Raw genomic sequence first — 26,687 nt, 5'->3', positions numbered from 1 at the left:
CAGTATGGGTGTACGTGGCGAGGTAGGCGTGTAGACGCGGATGTGAGGCAGCACAATGGTGCGTGGGCGCTGCTTGGGCAGGCGGAGCTGCGCGGCGCCGCTCTCTAACTACCACAAGTACCGTAAGCTGAGACGCTTTATGCGCTCCACGGAAAACTAATGGAAAGCGTTATTATAACGATTTATTATAAATCTGTGTCCACAGGCACATACAGGTTTATTATTGTACTATATAAGACCGTCTTAAAATATTCTGTGAATATTACACGTGTTAAGCGTTATTAAAATCGATGGTTGCACTGAATCTCTTATTAGTACCTATTTCCAAATAAAATATCAATATCCAATGTAGACTAGGACTGGAATAGGATTAAAAGTATCTAGGATAATATTCAAGCGCTTTGTTAAAATTATAAGATTATAACTAATCAATTCCTTAAGTCCTATAAACTAAATAAATATTTTGGACACAGAATAAAGTGAAAGAACATATCTATAAACTGACAGTTGTCAAATATAAAACGCATGGAATGTAGCCAACACAGTACGCTAGAGTAACAGACGGCGTACAAAGGTACCTGGTAGGGTGGTCTGAGCTCTTTTGTGCTCCGACCCTACTCAGTTTTTTTGCCGACAATGTGCCGGGGAGCAGCCCCTAGCGTGGCTCAGGTAAGGGCTCCACGCACCCGCCGCGCCGACCGGGATCATCGGACCCTTCTGTCGGAACGCATTCTTTGTCCAAACAGAAGAACAGAAAATACATTTAAGCATTTCAAGTCTTCAGGACTATAAAACTTCCAGGCAGAAGTACCTAACCTGAACTTGGTGTACATTTTATTGTGTCCTTATCTTTATATTGAACTTGAATAACAAGCTATCATTGTTAGCAGCTGCAGTGGCGCGGTACTAACCGACGGACGTGCAGGCAAGCGCGTTGACTTTTACCGCAACATCGTATATTCAACGAATTACCTTCCAACGATACATGGCTACTTTCGTTAGTAGCCATCGCGAAATTTTTCAATGCATCGAGCCAGTGGACACCGTGTGCAGCGATACACACACGTTGTAGAAAAAATAAAATATTAAGTGTGCGAGTCCAGCAGGCGGCAGATGCCTCCACACCTGCCGCTACAATTAAGAGGCACACGCGTTTCGCAGAACCTGCCTAGATACACTAGCCTTTATACTGCCTATTATTATACAGAAAATGTTAAATGAAATGAAAATTACTCGGCTACACATATTTTACGGACAAACATCAATCATTAATCCATGTTATTAAAATTATAATTACTTGTTCAAGCGCCAATAATAATTTATTTTTATTTTTGTGAATAACTATAACTATAAATAACGGCCACATTATTTTTACAATAAAGTGGATAGCTGTAGCGTAGAATGCTGAACGAATGCACAATAAAAGCTAACAACGCATGATCGGTTAGTAGGTTAGGTTGCGAGCGCTGGCGGTGTTGCGACTTGCGACGGTCGCTGCCTGCCGTCGGGTTGACTCAGCGACCACTCATCGCAACGCTGCAAATAATCACTTTGCGTCACCCTTTTATCGCTCAGCGGAAAACGTGCCGGCTCACTGTACAGAACGATTACTGTACGCCTGTACAACTATACACCTACTGTCCATTATAGGAAAATTATAAATGAGCGCGACAAGTTTTCAATATGCAGAAATAGCTAGATAATATCTAGCGTGAGGTTGTATCACGCGGCGCCCGCGAGCGCTATATGTATGTAGCAGTGTCGTCGCCAGCGCTGGCGCTCATGAAAATAAATTTAGTAAATGACGTTGGCGCTCGGCGTTGCCACTCTGTGCCTCTGGAACGCGGCTGCGCGCCGTTGCCGCTCCGCTCGCTCTTTCTAATCTTGTCGTAAAGTTCTTTTTCTGATGCGCAGCGCGTCGCTCGTTCTCTCCGTTCGAAACTTGGAAACGTCAGACGTTTATTTTATCGCTAGTCTCAGATATGCGGCATTTTATAACCGTACTGCTAGCTATAGCGCAAGGCGAGGAGTTAGTGCTTATTCAAAATAACAACCATAAAGAAATCTACTGAGTGCGTTCAAAAGTCATAGCCGACGAGTCGTCGGAGCGGCGACGTTGTTATAACGCCTCTCGCTCGAGGAGGTAGGAAAAGTTCGGTCGACGAGGCGAGTCGAACGGAGACTTTCTATGGCATTGTGGAGACCAAATAGACGGCGGCACAGCAACGGCATTGCCTCACAGCGCCACAGTCATGTCGAGCGGCGCGCAGAGGGACGCAGGCGGGGCGCGGCGCGCGGGCGGCGGGGGCGCGCGCCTGTGTGCACGTGCAGCACACAGGCGCGCGCGTAATGACATCGCGTAGCGGCCGCTTGTATCTATCGCTACAGCTACCTACGCTCGGCGCGCCACCATCGCCAGCCCGCCTCGCTGCTGCCGTATTATATAGCCCACTATAACGCGGGGTAGATAGCATGGGGTGTACTGTGCCATATTATGGGGTCGCTCTACCCACATGAGAAAATACGATGCGGCTGTTATGCATCAGATGTTATGAGCTACGGAATTTGGATGTTATATTTCGATGGTCTTACATTACATTACACATTATAAAGCTACCTTCCTATTTTCGTAGGTCTTTACAACAACATCACCTATTACTATAAGAGACAGTAAATATGTAAATATGTTTAACAATTCCACGAAATAAAAACAGCTTTCTGTATTTATTTGTTATTTCAGTGATTTCAGCGTTGTTTAGTTTGAGTGGAGAGCCGATGTGACATTTCCCCGCCCACGTGTTTAGCAAGTTTCGTGTTTGTGTGGAACACATCGATGCCTGTATAAATAACGATTGTTTACGACGGTACGGTCATAACATCGTAGTAGAATTTTTATTTCATTTTTTTTCGCCCATTCATGAAACGGTGCGAAGAGGCTGCGCTATGCAGTATCGAGCCGATTCAATGACCGATTAAACCATTAACGTTCCTTTTCAGTACAATAGACCACGTGACCGGCGGCGGTGGTAATTTCATTCATCTCAGAAGGGCGGTTTGTTGTGGACCTGTTCGGTGTAATCGAGATTAGAGATCGTAAACACTTCACTTTATTCACATGTTGGTGTATTGTTTCAGTGCTGTTGTTGTGCTCACCGCTATTTGGCGTATGCAGTATGATAGTGTCACCCTGATTTATTTTTAAGGTGTGTGAAGTGAGACGTATAATAAAATACTCATATTAAATTTCTACACTTTGTAAAGCATTGCAATTTTTTACTAACAATCTGCTGGAGGACAACGAATTGTCAAAAAAGTCGGAGGCTATCGTGGCATGTGCATGGCCGGTATTGCGGGCTCGGCACGAAGGTAGCCTCGCCTGTCACACCAGGGCTGTCCGCCACCACTGCACACCATGCTCCACTACATACCAACGCCAAAAATAAAGAACATTTCACCGAACAATACAATTACCATTTTCCACATATCCACGACTTCTTTTTATCCCTGTACCCGTACTCTCAAAAGACTATAATCCCCAGAAAATACTGTGTTTTTACGAGCCGATAAACTTGCAAATTTCAACGGCAGCATGAGTGGAAGGAATGATAAAAATAAAATATGTAGTCGAGTCGGTATGGTCGTGCTCGCAGCCCTGGCTGGCACGCACATTTCCGTGAGCGGAGAGCGGCGAGTCGAGCGGCGAGGCCGCGCGCGCGTGTGTGCGCTGTGTGCGCACGCGGCGCGGGTGTGTGCGTGCGCCAACCAGTCCCACATCCTGTTTCGTGCCTTCGTGGGCCGGCGCTCGCGCAGCTTCGTCGACTCGCCTCGCCGTGCTTCTGTCGAGCTTTTTATTTCACGCCTCTGGCTACTGCGCACCCGTACACGATTGATTTAACAGTAGTTGTGTAATACAATTTTTTGCCAAACACCTAACCGTAACAAATGGTAGCTTTCATGTCAATTTTGAGTTAGGATTTACTGCAAACAATATGTTATTTAGCCACTGTAACTTAACATTCGTGTAGATGATGACCACCAACACTAACTTTGTACTTTGCAGTCTACCTAGTGTACCGTTATGCAGCTCTTTTACAAAACAATCGCGTCATACTTATCATTGTAGTACTGCAATAGTGTTCATCATCCTGATGATACAAATTATAATCCTGATGAAATAATTTAGGACAAGAAGTCTTAAAAGAAACGATGTATTACAATATCAATAAGAAATCAAAATGCTTACTCAACTCAAGTATCCGATCCCAATAAATACAATTCAAGAACAGCTAAGTCACACAAAAGCGTGTGAAAGACTATATATCAGGTGAATGGGGTTCACAAAAGCTCGTAATCCATGCGTCCCGTTATACAAGTGTCAATAGAGACAAATAATTTCAAGGTGGCGGGGAAAAAATTTAACAGTTGAAGGCAAACAAAAGGAATCCCTCAGGAATGTGATCCCGCATAAAAAGAGAGGGAATTCCCGAAACGCATTGTTTACAGTGAGCGCGTGCGAGCCGACGCGTTATGCGTTTATTATGATGAGCGTGGACCGCTGCCTGCGAGCTGCGACCACTCGATGCAATGAAAGGGAAAATTTGTAGTTTTTGTCGGTAGAGCGCGAGATGACGCACGCTTCCCCGAACACAGACGCCGCCGCTCAATGCTCGGAATGTCGGCTTGCCAGGGCTCCTCCGCCGCGCGTTGCCTTTCGCGACCACCACTACACACGTAAGCAAACATCCGAACCTAACTGTTCCACGGAACCCATTCCTACTCCTGCGAACTAAAACACACCGACCTGTTATCAACTACGAACAATATATCTATCTCGTGCTCCTGTCAGATTCACTATTCCAGGAAATGTTAATGCACTAGATGTCATCAACATCAATACATTTGTTCCACTAACAGACTCAGTCAGTCCTCTGAACTGCATGGTGATATTCACTCTCGTTATAGGATTAAACACATCGGATGTGACGAGGTAGGATTAACACGTTCATTTAGCAAATGAAAAGTGCATCTGACGTGAAGTGATTAAGTTGTGATGTGATAATTCACATGAACCGTGAAATATGCAGCACCGGCCCAAACACGTTAGACAGTCTCACACGGTGCACTTGATACGGTGAGCGGTATAAATCAAAGCGATCCGCAGGGGTGGAGTTTATATCGCGCTCTGTCGAGATAATAAATCAGGTGGCGGCGTACGCGGGCAGATAATGACGTCACTGGCACGTATCTCGGAGAATCCCCGGAAGAGAGCGAATAAAATAAAAATGTCACGTAGCGATCAGCTGTTGGGCGGTGCGAGCGTGACGGCGCGGTGGCGGCGGGCCCGCGCCGCAGCGATACGCATAACGACGCCGCAATAAAACTTATTTTTATGTTTTTCGCTCACAATGGCCGCGCGAAGGTCGAGCTATCTAAATGGGTCAATACACTCTGCGTAGTACGAGCGGTGAACACGTGCTCCCGCGTTTGTAAATAGCGAGATATCGGCCGATTGTTGCAGTGATTAATGGGGGCGCGTAATGACTCGGCGCCGGCCGCCGCCCGCGCCCGCGCCGCTCGCTAATATGCTCATTCATCGGTTCGACACTATTATTATTTGCCGGCCGGAGATGGTTTTGTTCGCATTCCGACAATCGATGCGACGACATTAGGGCGACGGCCAATGTCAAGGCTGCACTTGCTATGCGCCCGCCCGCCCGGCCGCTCAATGCTAATTGTCTACGAGTTGACTCGACCCCGTTATGCCAATTTACTGAACAGACTTGTTGTAAGTGGGTTTGTACACCATATTGCAGCGGAGGGAACAAGTGCTCTACTTCGAACATGTTCGAGTATGAATCATGTACTACCTAATTGTGCTTTAACTAGTGCATTCAATTATTGCACTGACTGTACTATGTTTATTCTTCTTGAATATCAACTTAGTGGCCTTAGGATTGGTACTTTGTCAATGAATCAATTTTTTAGCCCTCTTTCCACTACTTCTATGAGAAATCGTTCTTGCACCAAATGAATTGATTACTTACTTAACAATTCGTCTGATGCAAGGTTCCTTTACCAAAGCTCTTATTTGCATGTATCATAATAAGGAAACACTTAATAGATTGAAGTTAGTTTTAGCAAGTTAGTACTAAGTTACAATAACAGCTGATAACTTTCGAGAGGTGCTAAGGGATAGTTAGAGATGATGTATGCGGGCGTCATCGAGACTGGGCGATAAGGACGAGGTCACGGCTATCAATGGAGACATCTCCATACGCGCACGTGGCGGCCGGCCACGACATCTCGCGCCCATTCACTATGAAGACGCCCCCGCGGCCCTCCGCGAGCTCCCCCCGCCCGCGCCCGCGCACCCGCGCCACCCCCGCACCCTCCGCGGTGCATCCATGCAACAAGTTAGGGCACAGCTCTGTCTTGTAAGAAGCCCGGAAGACGAGTCGCGCCGCGACCGCGAGCCCGGCGCTACGTCCAACCTGCCATCTATCACGCACCACTCGCCGCCGTCGTCTGCGGCCCGAGTCGCGTGACTTGGACATGATTTATAATGAACACAACATTTCAGTGTCTCACGAACACCTACTACTAAATTATAATCTTAAAAGGGCTTCGTAGCACTAGCACCTACCATGGTCTACGAGATATGACTACGAGCCGTAGCACGCATTAAAACCGTAGCAACGTAGTCAGAGCATAATACAAAACATTTTGCAATTATTGGTAATATCAGCTGCATCATAATGTAACGCAATTCAAATAAAGTTCTCATAAAACATGGCGGTTCAAACACATTTTCCAGCTTCGTGATGCCCAATTAAATATGGATGTGATTGAAAAACGCGTGTCCGGTAACGAGCGTGTACATAATTGGTGGGCGGCCGGGGCAGGCCCGGAGTGACCCAGTTGCCGTTGCCTGGCGACCCGGGGCTGCTCCCTCCCCGCGCCACCTGCCACCCCCGCCCCCGCACTAAATAACCTGCCCGAAACCGACACCTTAGCAAAGGTCGTTCAACCGTCACAGAGGCAGTTGCTCTCGCCATTTTAACCCGATGTGCATGCATCACACACGATGGCTACTCATGCACCTCCCGAAAATTACTAAATAAAAAATCAATACTAAAAAATGTTTTTGCACCAGTAGGTACTCGAAATTTCAGTAAAATCCGGCGTTAATTAGCCATCCTTTTCGTTTATTTCGAATATTTTTGTGCTGAAATTGTAGTGACCACTACGGGCTTTAATTAGTGGTAAACCTATTTTAAAACGTACACGCGCTATCGCAGCAACAACTGTACATTTCGTAGTAACCTACTTCATGAAATGAGGATATATTATTTACTAGTGATCACGTTTGTTAATGTTTTCTAATATTGCAGATCTCTGGAGTTCTTACCTAGTGATCTTTTTCTAACTTCACTCGTCAATAATGTTGTGTCTAATATAATGAGGGCTCGGTGTGGAGACGCCAGGCAGAGACATGGCGGTCGCGACGACATCACCGAATAAACTAAATGAAATTATATTCTTCAACTCTTAACTTGAAATGTTTTTTGTTGAGTCCAATAGAAAAACCTGCGAGCGAATAAACTTAATTGTTATAAGCCGCGTTTGCCGGCTGCCACCCCCACAAGTCTTGGGGGGGCGAGGGGGCGACGAACACAGTTGTATTTCTCCGAACTTGTGCTAAATTTCACTTTCTCTGAAGACGCTGTGCGTAGACTTAGCCACCCACCACGTCCCCGACCTCTCGCAAACTTTACTAAATAGTTTCGACAGTACTCAGTGCCTATCTTCTTTAAAGTGTGCCGTCATCTGTCAGTTTAGTGCATACAATATTTATGCACGCCTCACCATCATGTGCACCAAGTCAACGAAACAGAAATACCCTCAAATATGTATCCTCTTTGAGAGCGCTCCACCCTCAGAGAGATGTCGTTATCTTAGCGAACCCTAACCGAGTAAAACATAAAAAACGTTACTCAAAAAAGTCCTTCCACTCACAAAAACTCTGCTACCTCCTCGCCCTCTGAAGTTATAAAATGCTGAAGGCGAACGACAAAGGGCGAGCAACTTGCAATCTTATTCCTTTGCTATAGAGTCGAGTTCGGCTCAAGCCTCCCTGTGCACACCAGCAAGCAGCGCCTGAAAGGCGAGCACACGAGCGTGGAAGCTTTAGCAAAATGAAAGCCGACTCGCTCTTAATTCACCAGCACATAGACACGGCGTACGGACGTCGATAGCACCCCCTGCGCCGCCCACCGCCCGGCCACCCCCACGCGCCTCGCATAAATAAGGGGGACGAACTCGGGTTAACAAGAGAGTGAGTGCCCTCCCTCACAGCAATGCTAGAAGGGAGAATTAAGGGGGCTGCGGCGAAGGACGAATTAAGGAGATGAGAGAGCACACGCTCTCTAGACGCGCCACCTCGCACCAGCAGGGAATTAAGGGAGAGCGCAGAGCCACAGTCTCACTGCGACATGCTAGGTTTGGTTTCGTTATACTTTTTGGTTTGTTGTGTATAATGGTGTTGGAGTTTCACAAATTTCAGAATTGTATCTTTATAAAAGTACGATGCTATTGATTTTCCAGAAGCCTTTATCGTGTTGGTTTAGCGCAAAGTAGATAAAAAAACTTAGAACTAGATGCGTCGCCCTCATAGCCACCTCGGAGGATCGTGACGTCACTGCTGCGTTTTCAAAGCACGTGAGCCACTTCGTCACATAAATTACAAACTATATCCCACAGGAGTTAAGGTTTGTTTTCGACGAAATTGCTGGTGCTCCTTTGTCTTGCTCCGTCGAAGCAGGCGAAAATGTTCTTTATTTCTGCTAGGGTAGGTTGAATTTAGTGTAGTCGTATCGTAATGATCTTGGGAAGAGGGTGGGTATAAATTTTCCATGGGGGCAGACGGGGCGACGTCGCGCGAGGGCGCCGCTGAGTCACGGCGGCGGCGGTGCCGGCGTCGCCGGGGCAGAGTGCGGGGTGCGGGGCGTTCCTCCAAACATATTGTAAGTATCTACCACTCACATGTCACAAAGTTTTCTCCGCATCGGGAAACTTTGTTAACGTCAACGGAGCACGTGGCCTTGTCGATATTATACATAATTGCTGCACGAGTTCCCGCTCAACATGTGACAACTTAGCGACAACTTACTTTCACACTTGGTTCGGATAAAAGTTTGACTTGATGAACTCACACGATATAGTAGTGCAGGTTTGAGTGTTGATGTAAACAGTCCTGCAGCTGATAGTGCGTTTAATTTAATAAGTCCGCGGTTCGTGACTCATTACGGCGTGCTGTTACTGTGTAATATCCGTGTTATTGAACTTGCACTAGATCATACGTGCATTACTACTGAACCGCGATATCGTGCTCGGAAGCGTCAAACTGCTAAGCTCTGAGATTTTAATGTCTGTCATCATGTGTCTGAAGTCTTGTGAAAATCACTGCAATCGATCCCGTTATCATATAATTGTGAAACGCAGGATTGGACTGAACACATAATAATTGTCAGCCGTATCTTTAGTCGTGCAATCGACTCACATCGGCCCGTCACCTTGAAGCCTGATAACGTGGCTGTGCTGTGATAAGAGCCGATACCAGCGACCCGAACAACTCGCTACACAATCTTATATTATTATGCGCTCGACATATTGTATTGTTATTCAATAACCGTGATTCCATAAAGCAAGCTCTTGTAAGCTTTTGAACTCTCGTGATACATTTGTTGTTGTACTTATCAACCTAGCTATCGTTACGTCAAAACAATAAAATTTCAAGATAATTGATGACATTACTATAATTAGGTATACTTGTGATTATTGTAATGAATCGAGTAATTAGGTAAATGTGTAACTTAATTGAATACACTGAAGCATTCAACTTTTTATAATATTTCAAATATTTGTTTGTATCTGAAATCTACCGACATTGCCTAATGTTACATATAGCATTCGTTGATGATATGGAATACTAGTCACAGTGAAGTATCATCAACTCATTCCTACATAAAGACGAGGCAGTTGCCGAAGAAGTTTTCCGCCAGGGTGTGTTGGCAGGCCGGAGTCGCTGGCGTCGTGCGGCGTCGTGCGGCGTCGCTCGAGCGAGCGGCCACAATGCTCGGGCTGAACATCGGCCGCTGTTGCCAATTACATTATGTACAGCGAGGCGGGGCGAGGGACGCCCGGCTCTTATATAAAGCCCTCCCCCTCCAAGCCTTGGAAACTCACAGGTTATAAAGCGCGGGAATGAGTTTTCGCGCGAAAACTTTATCGCAAAAGCTCATGCGCTGAGCAAAGCTTTTTCGCAAGCTTAGCCTAGTTCGACGACATCGCGCAGTTTTAGTATTTTATTATTGTTTCTATCATAATTGGAGTACAGCTTGGTTATAAGTTTTGTATTGTGTGCTACTCGCATATAGAAGTAGTGACAAACGTATGTATTAGATAGGGCATAACACACTCATTTATGACCGAATTAATTTCATTGAGTTGAACCTTTCATATCTTTCTTCATTACTTTTTACATCCTTCAGTAGGACAATGGTATCCTTTATGTTCAGGATCTAATTAAGACTTTTGCTTTGCTGTCGCACTTTAAATACATTGCATCCAAATGTTGAATACAGTACGAAACAAAAGTCAGGGGCGACCCTCCTGCCATCCCGCGCCGAGGGAGAGCACAAAGAGCGACTCTCAATTCAGTAACGAGTCCCGGGTCCCGGGTCCGTTAGCTCATCGCCAACTCAGATTAGGGGCCCGGGGAACTTTGTCGGCCGATGCGATCCCTAACAAAGGACTTTATTCGACGTCATCAGGTAAATGAAACAGTGACAGAATATTAGAGCTGCGTCAGTTTCGTTTGGAGGGTCGATAAATCAATATAGAGGTAAGGTCAACGTGTGGTGGGCAGCAGGGTCGCCGGCAGAGTGCGTGCGAGCTGGTCGGCTCGGCAGCCGCAGGCCGCAGCACGCTGCTCGGCCGCTCGCAGTACCGATGCTGTTTTGCATAAGTAATGACCGCCGCCGCCCCGCGCCCCGCTCCCCCCGTAGGCCTATCGATTGCGGCGGCGCGGGGCGGGCCGCATCGTCGTAATTGTCACACTGAGCGAGCTGAATTTCACTCCACCCTCGCGTTATCGACCTTACTACCCCCGCATAAAACCCACTCTCCGGCGGCAAGAATTACTGATTGAATACCAAATGCGTTATAGTCCGCTCTAAGTTTGGAGGCGGCTCGTAATAGAGCCTTCGAAGAGTCTATGACAGAGCTTAATTAGACAGGCGTGCGATGGCACCGAATGGATTTTACTTGTTCGATATTTCAGCGCGAATTAAAGCACAAATTGTTGGGACTGAATTAAAGTGCTTAAATTAGTGGACTGGAGAACTGTGGCGTCAACCTTCGGCGCGAGCGTGAGCGTACAGTTGGCGGGCTGTGTTTGTACAACACATTAGCGAGCGCTCGCAGTCACAGCGGACAAATGTGATCACACACCGACTGGGAAACTAACCGCTTGAGTAAATAAGTACTCTCAGCTGGAAAAGTGCAAGCTACAGCTAATCGACAGCGACGACAGTAGTAGCAGGTGCGCGCTGCGCCGGGGAGAGTCGCTGGCGGACACTCACGCACGCCTGTCGCACGCAGAGAACAATAATTCCGTATCGTTTCGCGCGACAGAGCGTGCGACGTCGCATCGTATGTATTAATAGTCGTCGTCTAGGCGAGCGAGGTTTTTTAGCGCACCAGCAACGACGAAAGTATGGAGAAAGTGGCGCGTTGACGTCACTCACACACGCGCAGCACACGCGTGCCATACGCTCGCGCGGTTGAAGACAACGTGACAGCCGCGCCGCTCTCTGTGCTCGATACAGCGGACTCTTGCTACACGGTGAGGTTGCAACACCGCGCTCCGTATGAGAAATACGACGACAGCAACACCGATACGCGGGGCCGCCTCTCGACACGTTCACTTGCTCAACTAAATGCCTTTAAAAATACGTCCACTACGGGTTTGCAACGACTTGATACTCGATAAAGGCTAGACACATCAACCCACAGGATGGTGGGCGTTCCCCAATCTCGTGATAATTGCGTGTTATAGGGGCGCTTGCGTTCATTACTGTATGCGGGCAGACTATTACTGCGGCTCAGACGGCTCAGACAGTTAGTTTGACTTTGACTTGAAATGAATGCAAAATAATGCCCCATAAAGCAGGCACCTGTTTCGGTAGGAACGCGTGTATAACAGAACAAAGGACCGGTCGTCTCACAAACACGATTCTTTATTGCGGTCCATTGCAGTTGTCATTGTCGATTGGTCACGGGCGAAAATCGCCATTGTTAGCGGTACATGACATAACTCGGCTCGTGCCCACGCGATCACAACATCTCACCGCATAATAGTGAGAAAACAAATAAAGAAAGAGTAATGATCATCGATACGAGACTGCGAGAGAGACGAAACGATAAACAACGGTCACCAGACGTGTACTGGTCTCGGAACTAGATTAAATTGAGATCAAACGCGGTTCATTCATAATCTGATCACAACGCCGGTAAACGTAGTAAGTTTACAGAGGCTTTAGTTCAGCGGTTAGTCGGCTTAACCGTGAGCTGAGCGCGCCCGCGCCGCCCGCGGCGAACAATTAATTAAATAAAGTGCAAGATGAAAAGGAAAACGGCCGCCGATCAGCTGATCTGTGATTGATGCGTACATCATCACACCCCGCTGCACGCGGCGCACACCGCAACCGGTTTAGGACCGTTATTATTGAAAAAACCTTGTTTATTTACTGTTCCACGCCGATTATATCGTGTATCAATTAAGGTTCGCAAGCTGAGAGCCTACTCATTGGGTGTCATATCACAAACTGTCGCTGTCGCTTTATTGTAACTCAGTTTCAAAAAGGGTGAAGTAATTAATACTTCGTCCGTAGATAAAATCAATACGTACATACCAAACATTGGATGTTAATAGAACAGCAAATAAACAATACAACGACCTCGAAGACTTAAAAAGTGAAAGAAAATGTGTAATAAATATAACTTCATCACTTTTTTCATTGCCAAAAAAGAGCTGTAAGTGGTGACGTCACTGGTCGGGAGGGTGGAGGATTAGGCCGGAGGGGGGCGGGCGGCGGCGGGCGGGGCGCACCCTCGCCGCACCGCCCCTACCACCGACACTCGACACGATCAAATAAACTACAAAGCAACTAATTGTAAGTGCACTTTCCAAATAAACAAGCTGAAACTGAAAGCCGTACTTTAATTTTTCATGTTCAAGTTACCAGGGCTTATTTGCTCCAAAAATATAAGTCAACTTACAGATTGTTTATATTTGGAGTGACACAGATTTAATAACTTCAGTACATAATTGTATTTAATACATTGAAATAATACTAAAATTTAAAGGATAGTACGTAGTTCGTTACAGATCTTTTTCTGGAAACTGAACCGAAAATATTTCCCTTCGACAGTTTCGTTCGAGTAACATTCGAGTGACTAGCACATAGTACGGTACTTCAAAGAGACGTGTTGGTGTGGGTAAAGGGGATGCCTCCCCCACCCGATGGGGAATATGGCGAACACACACATACGAGACTACATTACTGTAATTATCCAATTATTAAAAAATGTATGACTATGCATTTAATTACTAGCTATTGGGTTAGTGACACTCGTAAGATAATGCTATTTATATACCTGCTGCGAAATTATTGCTGCTAATGGAAAAGGAATCTAACGCGCTTTTGTTACGAGTCAAATTCGAAATGAGAACACGAATACTTGCTACGAAATTATCCTTTTTCGTAGCAGGAATGCTACGACTCGTTGCTACGGCGTAGTCGGTAAAAGGAATGAAGTTTTAACTGATTAAAGTTCCTTTCTGTTACGGTTATTTTTTATTTTAGTTTGCTTGTATGTTTAGTAAGAAGTATTAAGGATTTACTTAACAGAAACTGAAGGCTACTGTTGCTACCTCGTGAAATGCTTGATGTTGTTGCCAAGGCCCGAACTTCTCAAGGACTTGACTGATACTTATATAAACCTCTTTTTTCTACACAATCCTGAAGGAACATTCGTACAGCAGAAATGTGTATTATTACGAAGAAGTAATTTCAACTTCTTTCTAAGTCGAAAGCTGAAAACTAATAAATCAGTAGACGGAGAAGAATACGCAGCACGAGTACAGCATCCCCCTTGCGGCTGATTACGAGCGAGCTACCAAATAAGAATGAATTTTTAATGAGTACCCACCCCCAGCCCGCCTCTTTCGAACAGTACGCACTTAGGAGATTAGTCCCGAGAGCGTTCCAGTTAACTTGATAACAACCAACAGTACATCAGCTAAAAATAATTTCCGCAGACATACAAATGAATACTTTCCACTTTGTGAAAAGTATTTCAGGACTTTAGTGTAAATATTAAATAGTACCTATCAGAAATTGCTCAATGAAGCTGCTTGTCTGGAGGAAGTGTCTACACAAGAGTGTGACCTACTCGTACTGTGTCACCACTCATTCAAACATGAATAGATGTCAGTGTTACGAGATCGAGAGACAGGTAGCCAATAAAGAGAACCGAGCCGTAAAGCAATAAAGTGATAAGACGACGACCCCACGAAACAATAACAATGTAAATACCGTTTTATAGTGTAAACAAAAAGTATAATAAATGTGTTACGTAGGCAGCTACGTCAGGACGTACGTCACGGGCGACGTCACGAGCGGAAGTCCGCACTAGATATATTTACTGTAGGCGTGCACCGCAGCCGCCGGGACGGGTTCAATGTCGAGTCGCGACTATCTATCGGCCATCAATCACCGCTCGCCGCCGCCGCCACCACCCGGCACCCGCTACCAAAGGACGCGGCCGCGATCCGCTGCTCCTCGGCCGCTCGACTCGAACTCATCCGATACATTGTTGCTAAACATCCGCGGCGCGGCTCTGATTTACGCTCTCGACGCTCCGATAACATCGCACCGGTATGCGCGTGATAATAGTTTGTTGTTACACCCGTAGTAATAGTAATCCACCTGTCTTCGATTTGCAGATATGAATCGAATCGATTGTCACGGTCGGTCGGGTGGTACATTATCATTTTCATTCATAGATTGATACAAGTGTGTAATTGGATATCGGAACACGTCGATATAGATTGTGCGTGACCGGGTGAGTGCGGCGTGATGCGGCGTGGTGCGGCGTGGTGCAGCGGCCCGCACCGGGACCAAGGCCGGCGCTGTTTACAAACTTCCGTCACGACTCACGAGCACTTGTCACTCGCGCCGCCATTCCTCGGCCGACGCACACGTGTCTACGCAAATAATAGCGAGCCCTCACAGTTGACATTGTCCCAGTTCGCGCGACTGCCCGCCCGTCTAGACTTGAGATACGATCACCGTCGATACGCTCGTTGTTAACATTTTGCATTCGTTACTGTCTCAGCAGCACGCTGTATCCTCTATTATTAGCCATCGAATCGCAAACAACTGTAAGATACATCACGTCATAGATAGTATTCTTAAATTTCGAAGTCATGCACCCTTGTTGTAGTGGTGCCCTACGCGGGGTGAGAACGAGGGTGAATGCAGTAGGGTGGCGGAGCTCCCTCGGCCCGTTACCCCCCGGTGCACAGTAGGCGCGTAGTAACTGCAATAACGGAGCAGTGAAAGTGTCGCGGGGCGCTTCAACCGTCAATGGGTGAAGACTTTACTCCCTTCACCCCGCCGTCTTGTGCTCAAACTTGTAGCTAATAGTACGATCTTCCTAGTGTCGGTCGCACACATGTTTGTGTTCACATAAACAATGTTTATGTTGAAAGTTTCTCGTGGAGCACGCGAACGAGCGGCGACCCGCGAGTAGCGACTGGCGACATTAGTAATGTTACTGGGCGATTACAGAGTGCCAAGCACGAATAACTATCGCATTCGTAATGTAAACGTATCGAGATGACGATACGTCATGAGACGTTAACGGAGTGTGGCAGCACGAAGCCTATTCTTTCAACTATCGAGAGCTCGAATCCAATTCGATAGTGACGTCATGCTAATGTAAACTAGAGAAGCAGCCAAGTGAACGATTTGAATGACTTGTTGAGCATAAAGATTTCGTCTGAAAACTAAATTAAATTTATATATATATTTCAACCTTTGTGTACAAGTTTTATGAAATAATATTTATTAAATAAATATTAATTATGTGCAAAAAGTTCTTAAAGCGAGTTAAGAGAAATATAACGTGACATTATCTATGAAAAAAAATAAGTACTTAGTTTCATAAATTTATAATTTTTTTTATGATTTCCGAACGTCGTATTTGACATCACATTTGTCATGCCGGTTGTTTGTTTGTTTATGTAAAATGTAAATAAGATAAAATTACAATTTTAACATGTTACATTTAAAATGAGGACGATTCAACTCCAATATGAGCTAATGGTGGAATTTATGCAAAAGTAAGTAAAGATTTCTAAATGTTTCTTTGATTAGCCCCTTTTTTTATGTGATGGACAATAGTTTAACGGAGATTTGTCTAAACCCTCCCCAGGGTGGCAGTTACTAGTGGTTTGCACCGGAGCGAAATCTGGCGTACCGGCGAAATTCACCGGTGATTTGCCGATCTCCGGAGATTCACCGGTGATAACCGGTGATGAAAACCATTAATTTCAAATCAAGTTTTTATTAATTGAAAAACAAAACAAAATAGATAATTGGACTTCAACGAACCCTGAACTCTTTGGAAAGCTAATAGCAAGTGAATTGTGCCACATAAACTGCCAGGAGCGCTTTGATTTGATGACCGAAATAAATAATATCATTCGAAAGAAGCAAATCAGTAAATAAATTATCTTAATTATGTATTAAATTAAAAACTGATGGTTAATAAATATTTCTATTATTTTAGTAGTATTAATATAGTATTGAAAAATAAATTTTTTTACATAAAAATATTCCAGTTAGATATAATACAATCACCAGAGTTTAATCGGTTAACAACCGATTGATTTCAATCGAGTACTTTTACCGGTATATTACCGGTTATTCTCCGGTACTCACTGCTCCGGTGCAAACCCCTAGCAGTTACATTCAGGCTAAATGGAAGGAGCCATTCAGGCAGCAGCGGATACTTAAACAATATTTGTAATGTAATATTTGATGTATTATCTTTTTACAGATTGGAATATTTGTGGGACCAGTCCAATATTTCTGGGAGCAGTGGGCCTACTGTATTCCTACCACACCACTCACTGTTCCTCACAAAGCCTACACTTCGCCAGCGCCTCCACCAACACCACCGATCCTCCATCCGAGGAAGATAGCTGGAATCCTCCACCAGTGAAAAAACCTAAAGCGAGTTTAATTAAAATGTGTATAGAGAATGACAAGAATGCTATGCTAAGGAGCATGAGAAAAGTTATTATTTTTTATTAGTTGATTATTTTTTATAACTTACTGTTAATTTTATATTTATTTGAATTTTTCTGTTTTTATGTTATTTTAAAATATTATCAAAATATTGTTAATGGCATTGTATTTATAATAATTATTCTAACTGTGTCAATACTGTGAATGTGGTGCATGTCTATAAATTGGCATAAGCACATGATCTTGTGTCTTCATCTTGTTTTTCATTAATGTCTTATAATAATAAATAAATAAATTATATATTATTGGGATTAAGATTAGGATAAAATAGTTTTTAAGTTAGTTAAATAATAATAAATAAAAAAATAAAAATGTGTTTATTGACAAAAGTTAGTACAATAAGTTGCCGGGGCTTCCCAAAAAGTAATCCGAAGATACTTGTGTTGGGATAAGCCTCGCTCTTCCTTGTTATACAATTGTTTCGCTAATTATAACTACGTTATTAGTTATATATGTATATACATTTTATTAACTATAAAAAGAGGATTTTGTACTAAAAAGTAATAAAACACTTGAAATAACTATGGAGTCTATTTATTCTGTCCACCAAAATGTTTTTTAGTAGGAGTTTTCTTTACTTATTTCCTATTACTGTGGATTACATCCTTCGGCATGAATGGGCTAGCTCGACCGGAGTGATACCACGGCCTCACAGATAACCGACGTGAAACAGCGCTTGCGTTGTTTTGTTGTGTGAGTGAGGTTATCGGAGGCCCAATTTCCCCCTTCCTAATATTCCCAATCCCCGATTCCCCAACAACCCTTAAACGTATTCGTTGTTGTTGGTACAATCGTTGTTAACGATCTTAAGTACTTGTTGTAGGTACTTTGTTGGTACAACGACGGTCTTGGCATTTTATAAAAATCACTGCAAGCACTCACTGACTTCACAATATAATATTTTTTGTATTATTACAAATTTCGATACCTTTCTCACCGACAAATTCTCAGTGACAAATGTGTCGAGTCGTTTCGATAGCCAGCTTTCGAAATTTACGTTACCGTACGTCAAATGCTCGTTCGTGCTTCCAATTTGTGTCAAAATGTTCTAGGTTTCGATACCAATACGATACGATTACTACACGATAGTTATCAAAAACATTCGTGCTTGCGATATTTAGTTCCTTTTACGCACGGTAGGGGCGCTGTTCAAATCCCATAGAAAATTCTTTCGATTGCGATACGAATACTTTCTCGATAGTTTTCGTGCTTAGCACACAGAACAAGTTGTGCGTGTCGGCCGAGCACAAAGCCGCGAGATGTGCATCGCGAGCAGTGCACATAAATCAGGCGGCAGTCGATCAGCCGGCGATCGAGTATGTAAAGCGGCCGCGAGACGTGTCCGGACACCGGCGGCGACAAGCAAAAGCAAATAAACAAGCGGAACGAGTACGTCGTCATTATCTCGAGTCATGAATGAAACGGAACGTAAATTGAAATGTATCGCGTGCCATAATCCGCGCGCATTAATCTCACTCAAACGCCGATCGTTGCGTAACAGCGAGCACAACAAACGGCTCAAGTTCATTGATCCACTTAATGTCCGCGCTAAATGTGTCGTTGTTGAATGTCAAAACATTGTTACATAATTATTCGCGTATGCGTGAGGCGTGAGGTGTGCGGCATGCGCGCGCGCCTACGTCCCGCGGGCGCCGGCCGCCACTTCCGAGTCCGGCCGATCAGTGATCACCCGCGATACGTCATCATGTTTATTTATGAGCTTATGATTATAAAATGACGTTTACAACATTCTGATATCGTTGACCGGTTGCCGTATAATAATAACATTCATTCATTCATAAGTGATTAATGGTTACTACCTACGAAATAGATTTGTAGTAGTATATAATAAAGCTATTATCATAATTATAAACAAGATTTTACGCTACTTGTTGGCTGTAGTAAAACAATATTTACAAACATTCGAAGCCGAATCCAAATTACACCTTTGTTTTACTTTAACGTTCTCGGTGAAGCGTGAAGTTTTTTATTTTATACGTTTACCGATATTTTTGATGATACCGCGGCGAAATTTTACGACTAGCGTAAACATTCATTTATTTATTCATAAAACTATCCTTTGCAACTGTATTTACGAGGCAAATCAAAGTAATTGATCGTAGAGCCGAACTATTACGTTAACATGTGGAGATTGATATGTTTTCGTAGTAAAACAGCTGTAGTGGCGGATTTACTGTTGTACATAAGAAAATAGTGAACACAGATCGTAAGTTGGACGTTAGTGCCGGCACTCGGCCGCGGTTCCCTGCAGTAGTGAGTCGCGGACACATGGCGATGGCGGTGCAAACTTAAGAGTTATTGTACTTGTATAACTTTCGCCGCGTGCCGAACTTGACCGTCAAAACAAGATTGCAATAAAAACATCACTCTTATACAATGACGTGAATTTACATAAATTATTGGCGGCGGCACGTCTCGTCTCGCGTCCGTCGCGGACTCGCGGCTCGCGCCCGCCTGTTTACCCAGATGCAATGTTTACATAGCCATCACACCAAACTGGAGGGTTCAACGACTCACATATTGTTTTATTGCCAGACGTAATTGGGTCGCGGTGCGCCATTCAGGCCATGGAATATATATTTAGAGCGTGAAAGAGACACTTCGCGAATGCCAAAGATATTATTATCCCCAAATTCAATTCTACGTTCGAATAATGGCGAGGCTCGATAAAATATATGTATCGAAAGATATTTATGTATAATTGTATAGAGTACCTACACAATTAGCAAAAATATCAAGAACCAAAAAATTCCCAATACCCTATCACGCCGGAACATTTAGCGAAGATAAGATTGCGATAGTTAGTTCTGTAATCTGATATTTTGAATGTTGATTAGCGGACTTGTGCAAATATGAAGTTATACAAAGCGTATTATAATAGGATGCGAAGTAAATGAGAAAGCAAACACGAGTCCGTCAATGCATCTCAGACATGACAATAAGGTACGACAAAAAATTGTAAACAAGGTGTGGAGCGCGCGGTGCGGCCCAAACATAACAGTACGATATATAAAATAGTGGCGAGCATTGAGATTCGGTGCACCTGACATTCGCATATTTTTTCTAAACAGGTGTCAGCGGCGCGTCATTCATCGCGCGTGTCGATGCCCTATATTATTGTATGTCTTTCAAGTTCATTGAGTCACACAATGGCCATATAATTGGTCGTTAGCGTATGTCAAAACACGTCGGCGCGGTTCATAATGCTTTACATAATTAGGTTCGTTTGCATAAGCGATTATTATGCGTGTCTTCGCCGATGACGTCGGCACCGCTATGGCTAATTCATTCATTTGTTTATGAGTTTACTATTACTTTTACTCCACGTGGTCGATTGTTTACAATGCGAGCGTGAATTTAACGGCAAATGTGTAATAAAAGTTGTTATTATTACGCGGTGTGCTTAAGGAGGAGCGGCTCGGTGTGACGTTGATTCATAATGCGTCTTGATAGATTGTTTGTTTACATAAATGTTTATTTAACGTGCGCGGAGTGAGGTTAGAATCTCTGCCGTGTATGGCAACTATTTACATTGTTACGGTGTTGTAACTGAATACGAGAAATTGAGACGAACAACGTGATTTTTATGCAAGTTACCAGTAGGACTTGGCACTGTTTTGTTCCAACAACCTCTGATGTTGCATATTGTAAGTTTTAGTACTATAATATAAGATACAAATATACGTTTTAAGTCAATTTCTGCACATAGTTACATCAAAAGCATAGTTGCACACAAAGGGCCCCGTTTTTCGTAGCGCGTAGCAAAACTGCTACGAAATATTTAAAACCCGGTTGTTACTACAAATTCCGCGAAATCATGCTAGTTATGTCTTTTTATTTAAACATTAATCTAATAGACTGAAACGAAAGATTCTCTCACAATTCTATCAATGTCCCTTCATAATACATTTGCACACGTGCACTCCTGAAGAATGTCAAGTAAAGAAATATAATTATTCTGAACACGAGACAATGGACTTGTAAGTAAATAAATAAATAAGAAAATTCTTCATAATTAAGATGTTCCTTTCTTTAGTCCGGCGGAAGACGCCCAACTGCGCTGGAACACTCGGATACATACTGTATATTTTTTTTAGAAGCCCGAATTGTTCTTGCCTTTGTACGTCGTCTTCCGGACTATCGACACCCAACAAATGTTCAGACAGACATCCCTGGCTTATTTTGGATTTCCGATAGGAACCTTTTGATATCATATTTTACATTTAAAACAAAGGATTGTTATAAAAATGGCGCAGAAAGGAATGTTGTAGGAGAATTATTAATATTGAAAGAAGAAACTTCAATGATCTAACTAAAATCTAGATTCAAATCAAAATATCATTCATTTAACGAATCTACTGTACTAAATCCTTGTTATAACACTCGATATTCTATTCCAACAGCCGATTAAACTTCTTAATCGAACCCTCCAAGCCACAAATTGAAGCCTATAAAAATACATCAAATTACAAGGTTCATTTCAAGCACTTGTTGATCGCATTTTTTGCTATAAAGATGTTAATCTTATCAGCTGGCTTTGTACTTGCTCTTGACCCGTCGGGATTCCTCCTTCGTACCCTATTTCACTATCGTTGGGCCAGACTAGCCCAGTCATTGTGACTGGCACTTTTTGCGCCTTTAATCAACCATAGTTTTTATGAAACAGTTAAGTATATGACAGATCGTTCACTCAAAAGAGGTTAACAACCGTTCGAACGAACTATTTATTTATTATGGTAATATATTATGTTTTGTATTCATACGGCTGTTTTTTTAATTAGCATGTTTCTTGTTTTTTCTTCTTTACGCTAAGAAATCAGTTACCTACTGTGAAGTTATGTAATTTGAGTAATAAAGTTTTTTATGTTTCTTAGTCATGTCTGAGAGGTTGTAAACATTACCTAAGTTAACAAAGACTTGGAATAACACACGGAGGTTGTGTTAGATATAGTTTTGTAGCAAATTCATGTTCGGTATATTCTTATACTTAATAGTTTTTTGGTTCCAAACTATGGACGCAAACAATAGCGCGATAGAACCTGGGAATATTATTCTAAAGTCACAATTTAACTAATGTAACAAATGTTTTGGTAAAACTAGTTTCGTTATAGCGCTTCTCATTAACTGCCAGTGATAGCCGCGACGGTAAGGCAGCGAACGAATCAAACCGGGTATCGCATCTAGTCCATTACATTAGGTGGTCAAACTAGTTACTGTTAAACCGTCTGCAAGAGGGACTTTAAACTCTATTAGTTGTGTGTAAAGTTTGAAGTCGTTTGGGGCGGGTGTGTGAACTACGTAAGTGCATAAGGGTAGTTTGTGCATAGTTTCTTGGTACACGTGACTGCAACAAGTCGCATTCCACGCACCCCCACCCTCCCAGGCCTACGACCAACCCCCTACCGTGTCATAACTTGTACACCTACAACTATAGCAGTATTTATGACGGCTCGCATCACATGACAACATGCATGTGGTATATAAATAGATTGGAATTTGCTTTTGTATTAAATGTTTATTTATAATGTTGTATTTTTAGAATTTGGGTAACGAGTTTGTATCTCCATTAATGAGTGAAATTCTCGGAACGAGGCTTGGCTTGGAAACAAATGTGACATCACATTATTAGAACTGAAATAGGCTTTAGTAGTTATGTACTTAAATGCTTTAGAATTTTATTTAATCAATACCATTTCTATGAATTTGTTCGCAGTTTTGATTTTTTATGTACTACTGAAATACTTAAAACAATAAATCTTACTGGTTATTTTAGATTTTGTATTTCCATTCTATGGAAGAAGAATGATTTTTTTGTATCTTCCACAGTGTCTGTGTATACTGTAACTGAGCTTATGAATAATGTATTCTAGAAGGATTGAAGTTCCAAATAAAAGTTTCTAACTGTTGTCGCGAACGAGACAAATGCCTTATCTATAGTCGTTTTCGTATTTTTGTTTTGTCCCTTCTGACTTAAACATGTTTGGACTTTAGTATAGTTTCTAAATATTTGAAGATAAATTCTATTTTGGACTGAATTTCGAATGAGGTCAGATATGAACAAAGAACTGAAATTATGCTACAAAATCGAGTTTCAATTAAACTCTTGAGTTCATCAGGGTATAAAGAAGTATGGAAGCGACCAGTGGTCTCGCCAATGGTGATTCCAGTCGAGGAGTAAATCTCAATAAGTAGAATGGAGGAGGCGCTCCGAGCCGGTGCTGGGCGGGGCGCCCCAGCCGTTACCATGGCAACGCGCCCCTAGCCGCGCCGCTCCGCTACCAGGAAAACCCACCAACCTCCGAACAGTCCAATTTTTTTTATAAACGAGGTCTTCACAACTAGACTAAACTACTAACTATTACTAGTGACTTGCCCCGAATATAAACTTTAAACATTTCCAACGTCCTAATTCCTATCTAATCGAAGGTCTACCTAATTGTCCGATTGTAAACCAATGTCATGTCGATTTTAGTATCATCCAGCTTAACGAATCGCAGTGGACATGCATTTATTCATTACGTTCGTGTAAAAACCACGACGCATTGTAAAGAGTCCAGCAATATCGCAGCAATATAGAAAGTAAAGTGCGTTAGCGCTGGCTGGCGATGGCGAGCCAACTCGCCGATAATTAATGTGGAGTCAGTGGAGTCGAGCGAACGGGCGCCGCGCCGCGCCAGCCTCGCCAACCACACAAAAAACCCGCTTCGACACAAAAACACCCGCCGCCAGAACGAGAGCGCGCCATGCGATAGAGGGAGACAACAACAACTACGTATTTCTGTGACGAGTTCTCGCTCGCCTCGAGCGTCGCGCAGTTATCGAGATTCGAGTCGAATACCGCGCTTTGATTTAAAACTCCACCGAATGCGCCCTTCTATCTATCACATGGCGTTTGACAGGTCGCCGGAAACGCGCCGACCTGTCAGATTTGAAAAAAAGGCGCGCATCTCTCGTAGGTTTATGAATATTTTAAGGGCTTGTATAGAAACGTATTAAACCTTTATCTAAGACAATTACTGATGTAGGCATGATGAAAGCAACACTGTGTGGTTGCACCATATTATTCTAAGTCCCAGATATAAAGAAAAGTTAGTTCAAAAAGTTGTGACAAAGATATTGGTGCAATAAGTATAATGAACAGACAAAGAGAATGTGGCAATATTCCTATAATATCTCATCCTTAAATATATTTTTCCATTCAACAAACTGTTTACGGAATTTTTGGAACAAAAAATATATTTGACCAAATGCTGTAGTTTAAAGTGAAAACCAAGCCCGTATAATATTCACAGTGCGATGCGACTATCATCCTAATATAAAAACTTAAACTTTTCTACCCACTTTACAAAACCTCTGTTACTAAACATTGGTAAAACTTTTTATAAACTTCATCCCCGCACAGTTACTCGTTGCCCCTACAGACTTCACTTCGAGTTTCATCAGTATTACAAACTTGTAACAAAATTGTAGTCAACACAAAAACTATGACTGAGAACACAAGTCGAATTTGAAATAAATGCGAAACCTTCGCTGCCGCCTCACTAAACTTACTGCTACAACTAACTACGATCACTTACCTGGAAATCACTCCACATTTTCATTGGGATACACCATAGTTCCGATACGAAAACATCACACGATTCACGATAACAACTGTCAAATATGTCACAGCACGGCGTCACAGACACGAGCGAACAAGGTGGTGGCCGAGCGCAGACTGAAGCTAGCGGGTAGCGCGGCGCGGCCCGCCGGCACTTACGCCGTTCTGGCGCGCGCCGCTCGGGCCCGGTCGCCGCGGCTCGGCGCGCCTCGGCTCGCTCGGCCCGCAGCGCCCACCTGCGACTGTTGCGACTCGCTTCCACGAACAACAAAACCGAACACGGACCCATCCACAGCCTGCCGCTGCTGCCTCCACGACACATTGAGGATAACACCACCACTACCGACCTTCTGTAGCTCCTTGTTGATGCAAGATACATGTATGTTTACTGTATCTATAAAGTTTTTCTTATAACTTTTTATTTTAAACAAATACTGCATTAAATGAAGTTATAAGAATAAGTACAACAAATACAAGTCAGTATAAAACTGGTCGCCAGGCACGCAGAATGTGAGACACAGTATCTTATTCACCCACTTGATAACAACGCAGAGTAATGAAATCTGAATCCTAACACTCAAACATAAAGAGCTCAAGTTTTCAGTCAACTGATAACAGAAAGTGACAAATAAAAAAGCTTTCTGAACAAAGTTTTGAGTGCGCCGCGCTACGGCCGGCGTAGCAGGAAGTTCGTAGCAGTAAAACTTCGTAGCGCTCTCGTAGCGTGAAAGTTTTGATTTCAACGATTTGCGTTGCGGCGAAGAGGGCCGCGAGGCCGCACTAGCTCTGCGACCCTGTGCCTTGTACCATGGAACTACACCAACCGCGTACACTAGCGAGCAATCACTGCTGTACGAAGTACATTGCCGCATGGCTACGTGTCTCGATTTGTTGGAAGCGGAGCAAGCGAGCAATCGAACGTGCGACGTGAAATGTATTCGTAATATAACTTTGCTCTCAGATTTATCTGTTCGTTCATCTCTCACGAGAGTGCGCCACTTGGCTGTCGACCGACTACGCCCTTACCGTGTTTAGGTACGTTTTGCAAATCACCGCATGACAAAAGAACCTTCAGTTTGTCGCGTTCCATTCCGCGTGCAGTTCGGGCAGCGCGCCGCGGCGTGGATAGCTCGCCGGCAATGGGGCGTGTGCCGATCGATACTGTGGCTACAGATACCGCGCCGAAGAGAAAAATCATTCGGCGGTAATTTCGAGTACTCGCTATTATTATAAATATTTGGGTCGCTCGATATCATTATAGAATTGAGTTTATATTTTTAGGGATAGTAGAGTAAAGTCAAACGTGTGCATTGTACGTGGTGCAGTGGTCGGTCATGATGACGAGGCGTTTATGAAAGATAAGTGAACGCGCTCGTGGCGAAATAAAGTTAAGTTACAAGTTGGCTGCGTGTGCACTTATTGCGAAGTAAACTTATCCTGAATACTTAACAATATACAACGTAAATCTTACGAGATCAGTTTAATATTAAAGACTTTATTTATTAGTAGCATCCATGTTGTAAGATTGGTGTTTGAGAATAATAAGAAATTAATAACTAAGTACATAAGGTAAAAATATATAACTATGTAGTTTATAAACATCCCATTTATCGGATGCAGCGTAC

At 43.4% G+C, this 26,687-nt stretch overlaps 1 protein-coding gene and 1 long non-coding RNA gene across 2 annotated transcripts in view; one reads left to right on the top strand and one right to left on the bottom strand.

Annotated features, from left to right (window-relative positions):
* Nucleotides 1–25,399, bottom strand: part of LOC118275276 (uncharacterized) — a 29,726-nt gene extending 4,327 nt beyond the window's left edge. Inside the window, exon 1 of the mRNA XM_035593178.2 lies at nucleotides 25,040–25,399. Coding sequence (XP_035449071.2) covers nucleotides 25,040–25,384 — 345 coding nt within the window. The 5' untranslated portion in view covers nucleotides 25,385–25,399. The remainder of the gene's footprint in view (nucleotides 1–25,039) is intronic.
* LOC118275277 (uncharacterized) lies at nucleotides 14,441–17,963 on the top strand. Its single transcript, XR_004783560.2, has 2 exons — nucleotides 14,441–16,471; nucleotides 17,191–17,963. It is a non-coding gene; the product is annotated as an uncharacterized LOC118275277 (long non-coding RNA).
* Nucleotides 25,400–26,687: the final 1,288 nt, after the last annotated feature.

The sequence above is a fragment of the Spodoptera frugiperda genome, chromosome 8 (genome assembly GCF_023101765.2).
Source record: "Spodoptera frugiperda isolate SF20-4 chromosome 8, AGI-APGP_CSIRO_Sfru_2.0, whole genome shotgun sequence".
NCBI lineage: Eukaryota > Metazoa > Arthropoda > Insecta > Lepidoptera > Noctuidae > Spodoptera > Spodoptera frugiperda.
This window is presented reverse-complemented; position numbering and strand designations above follow the sequence as displayed.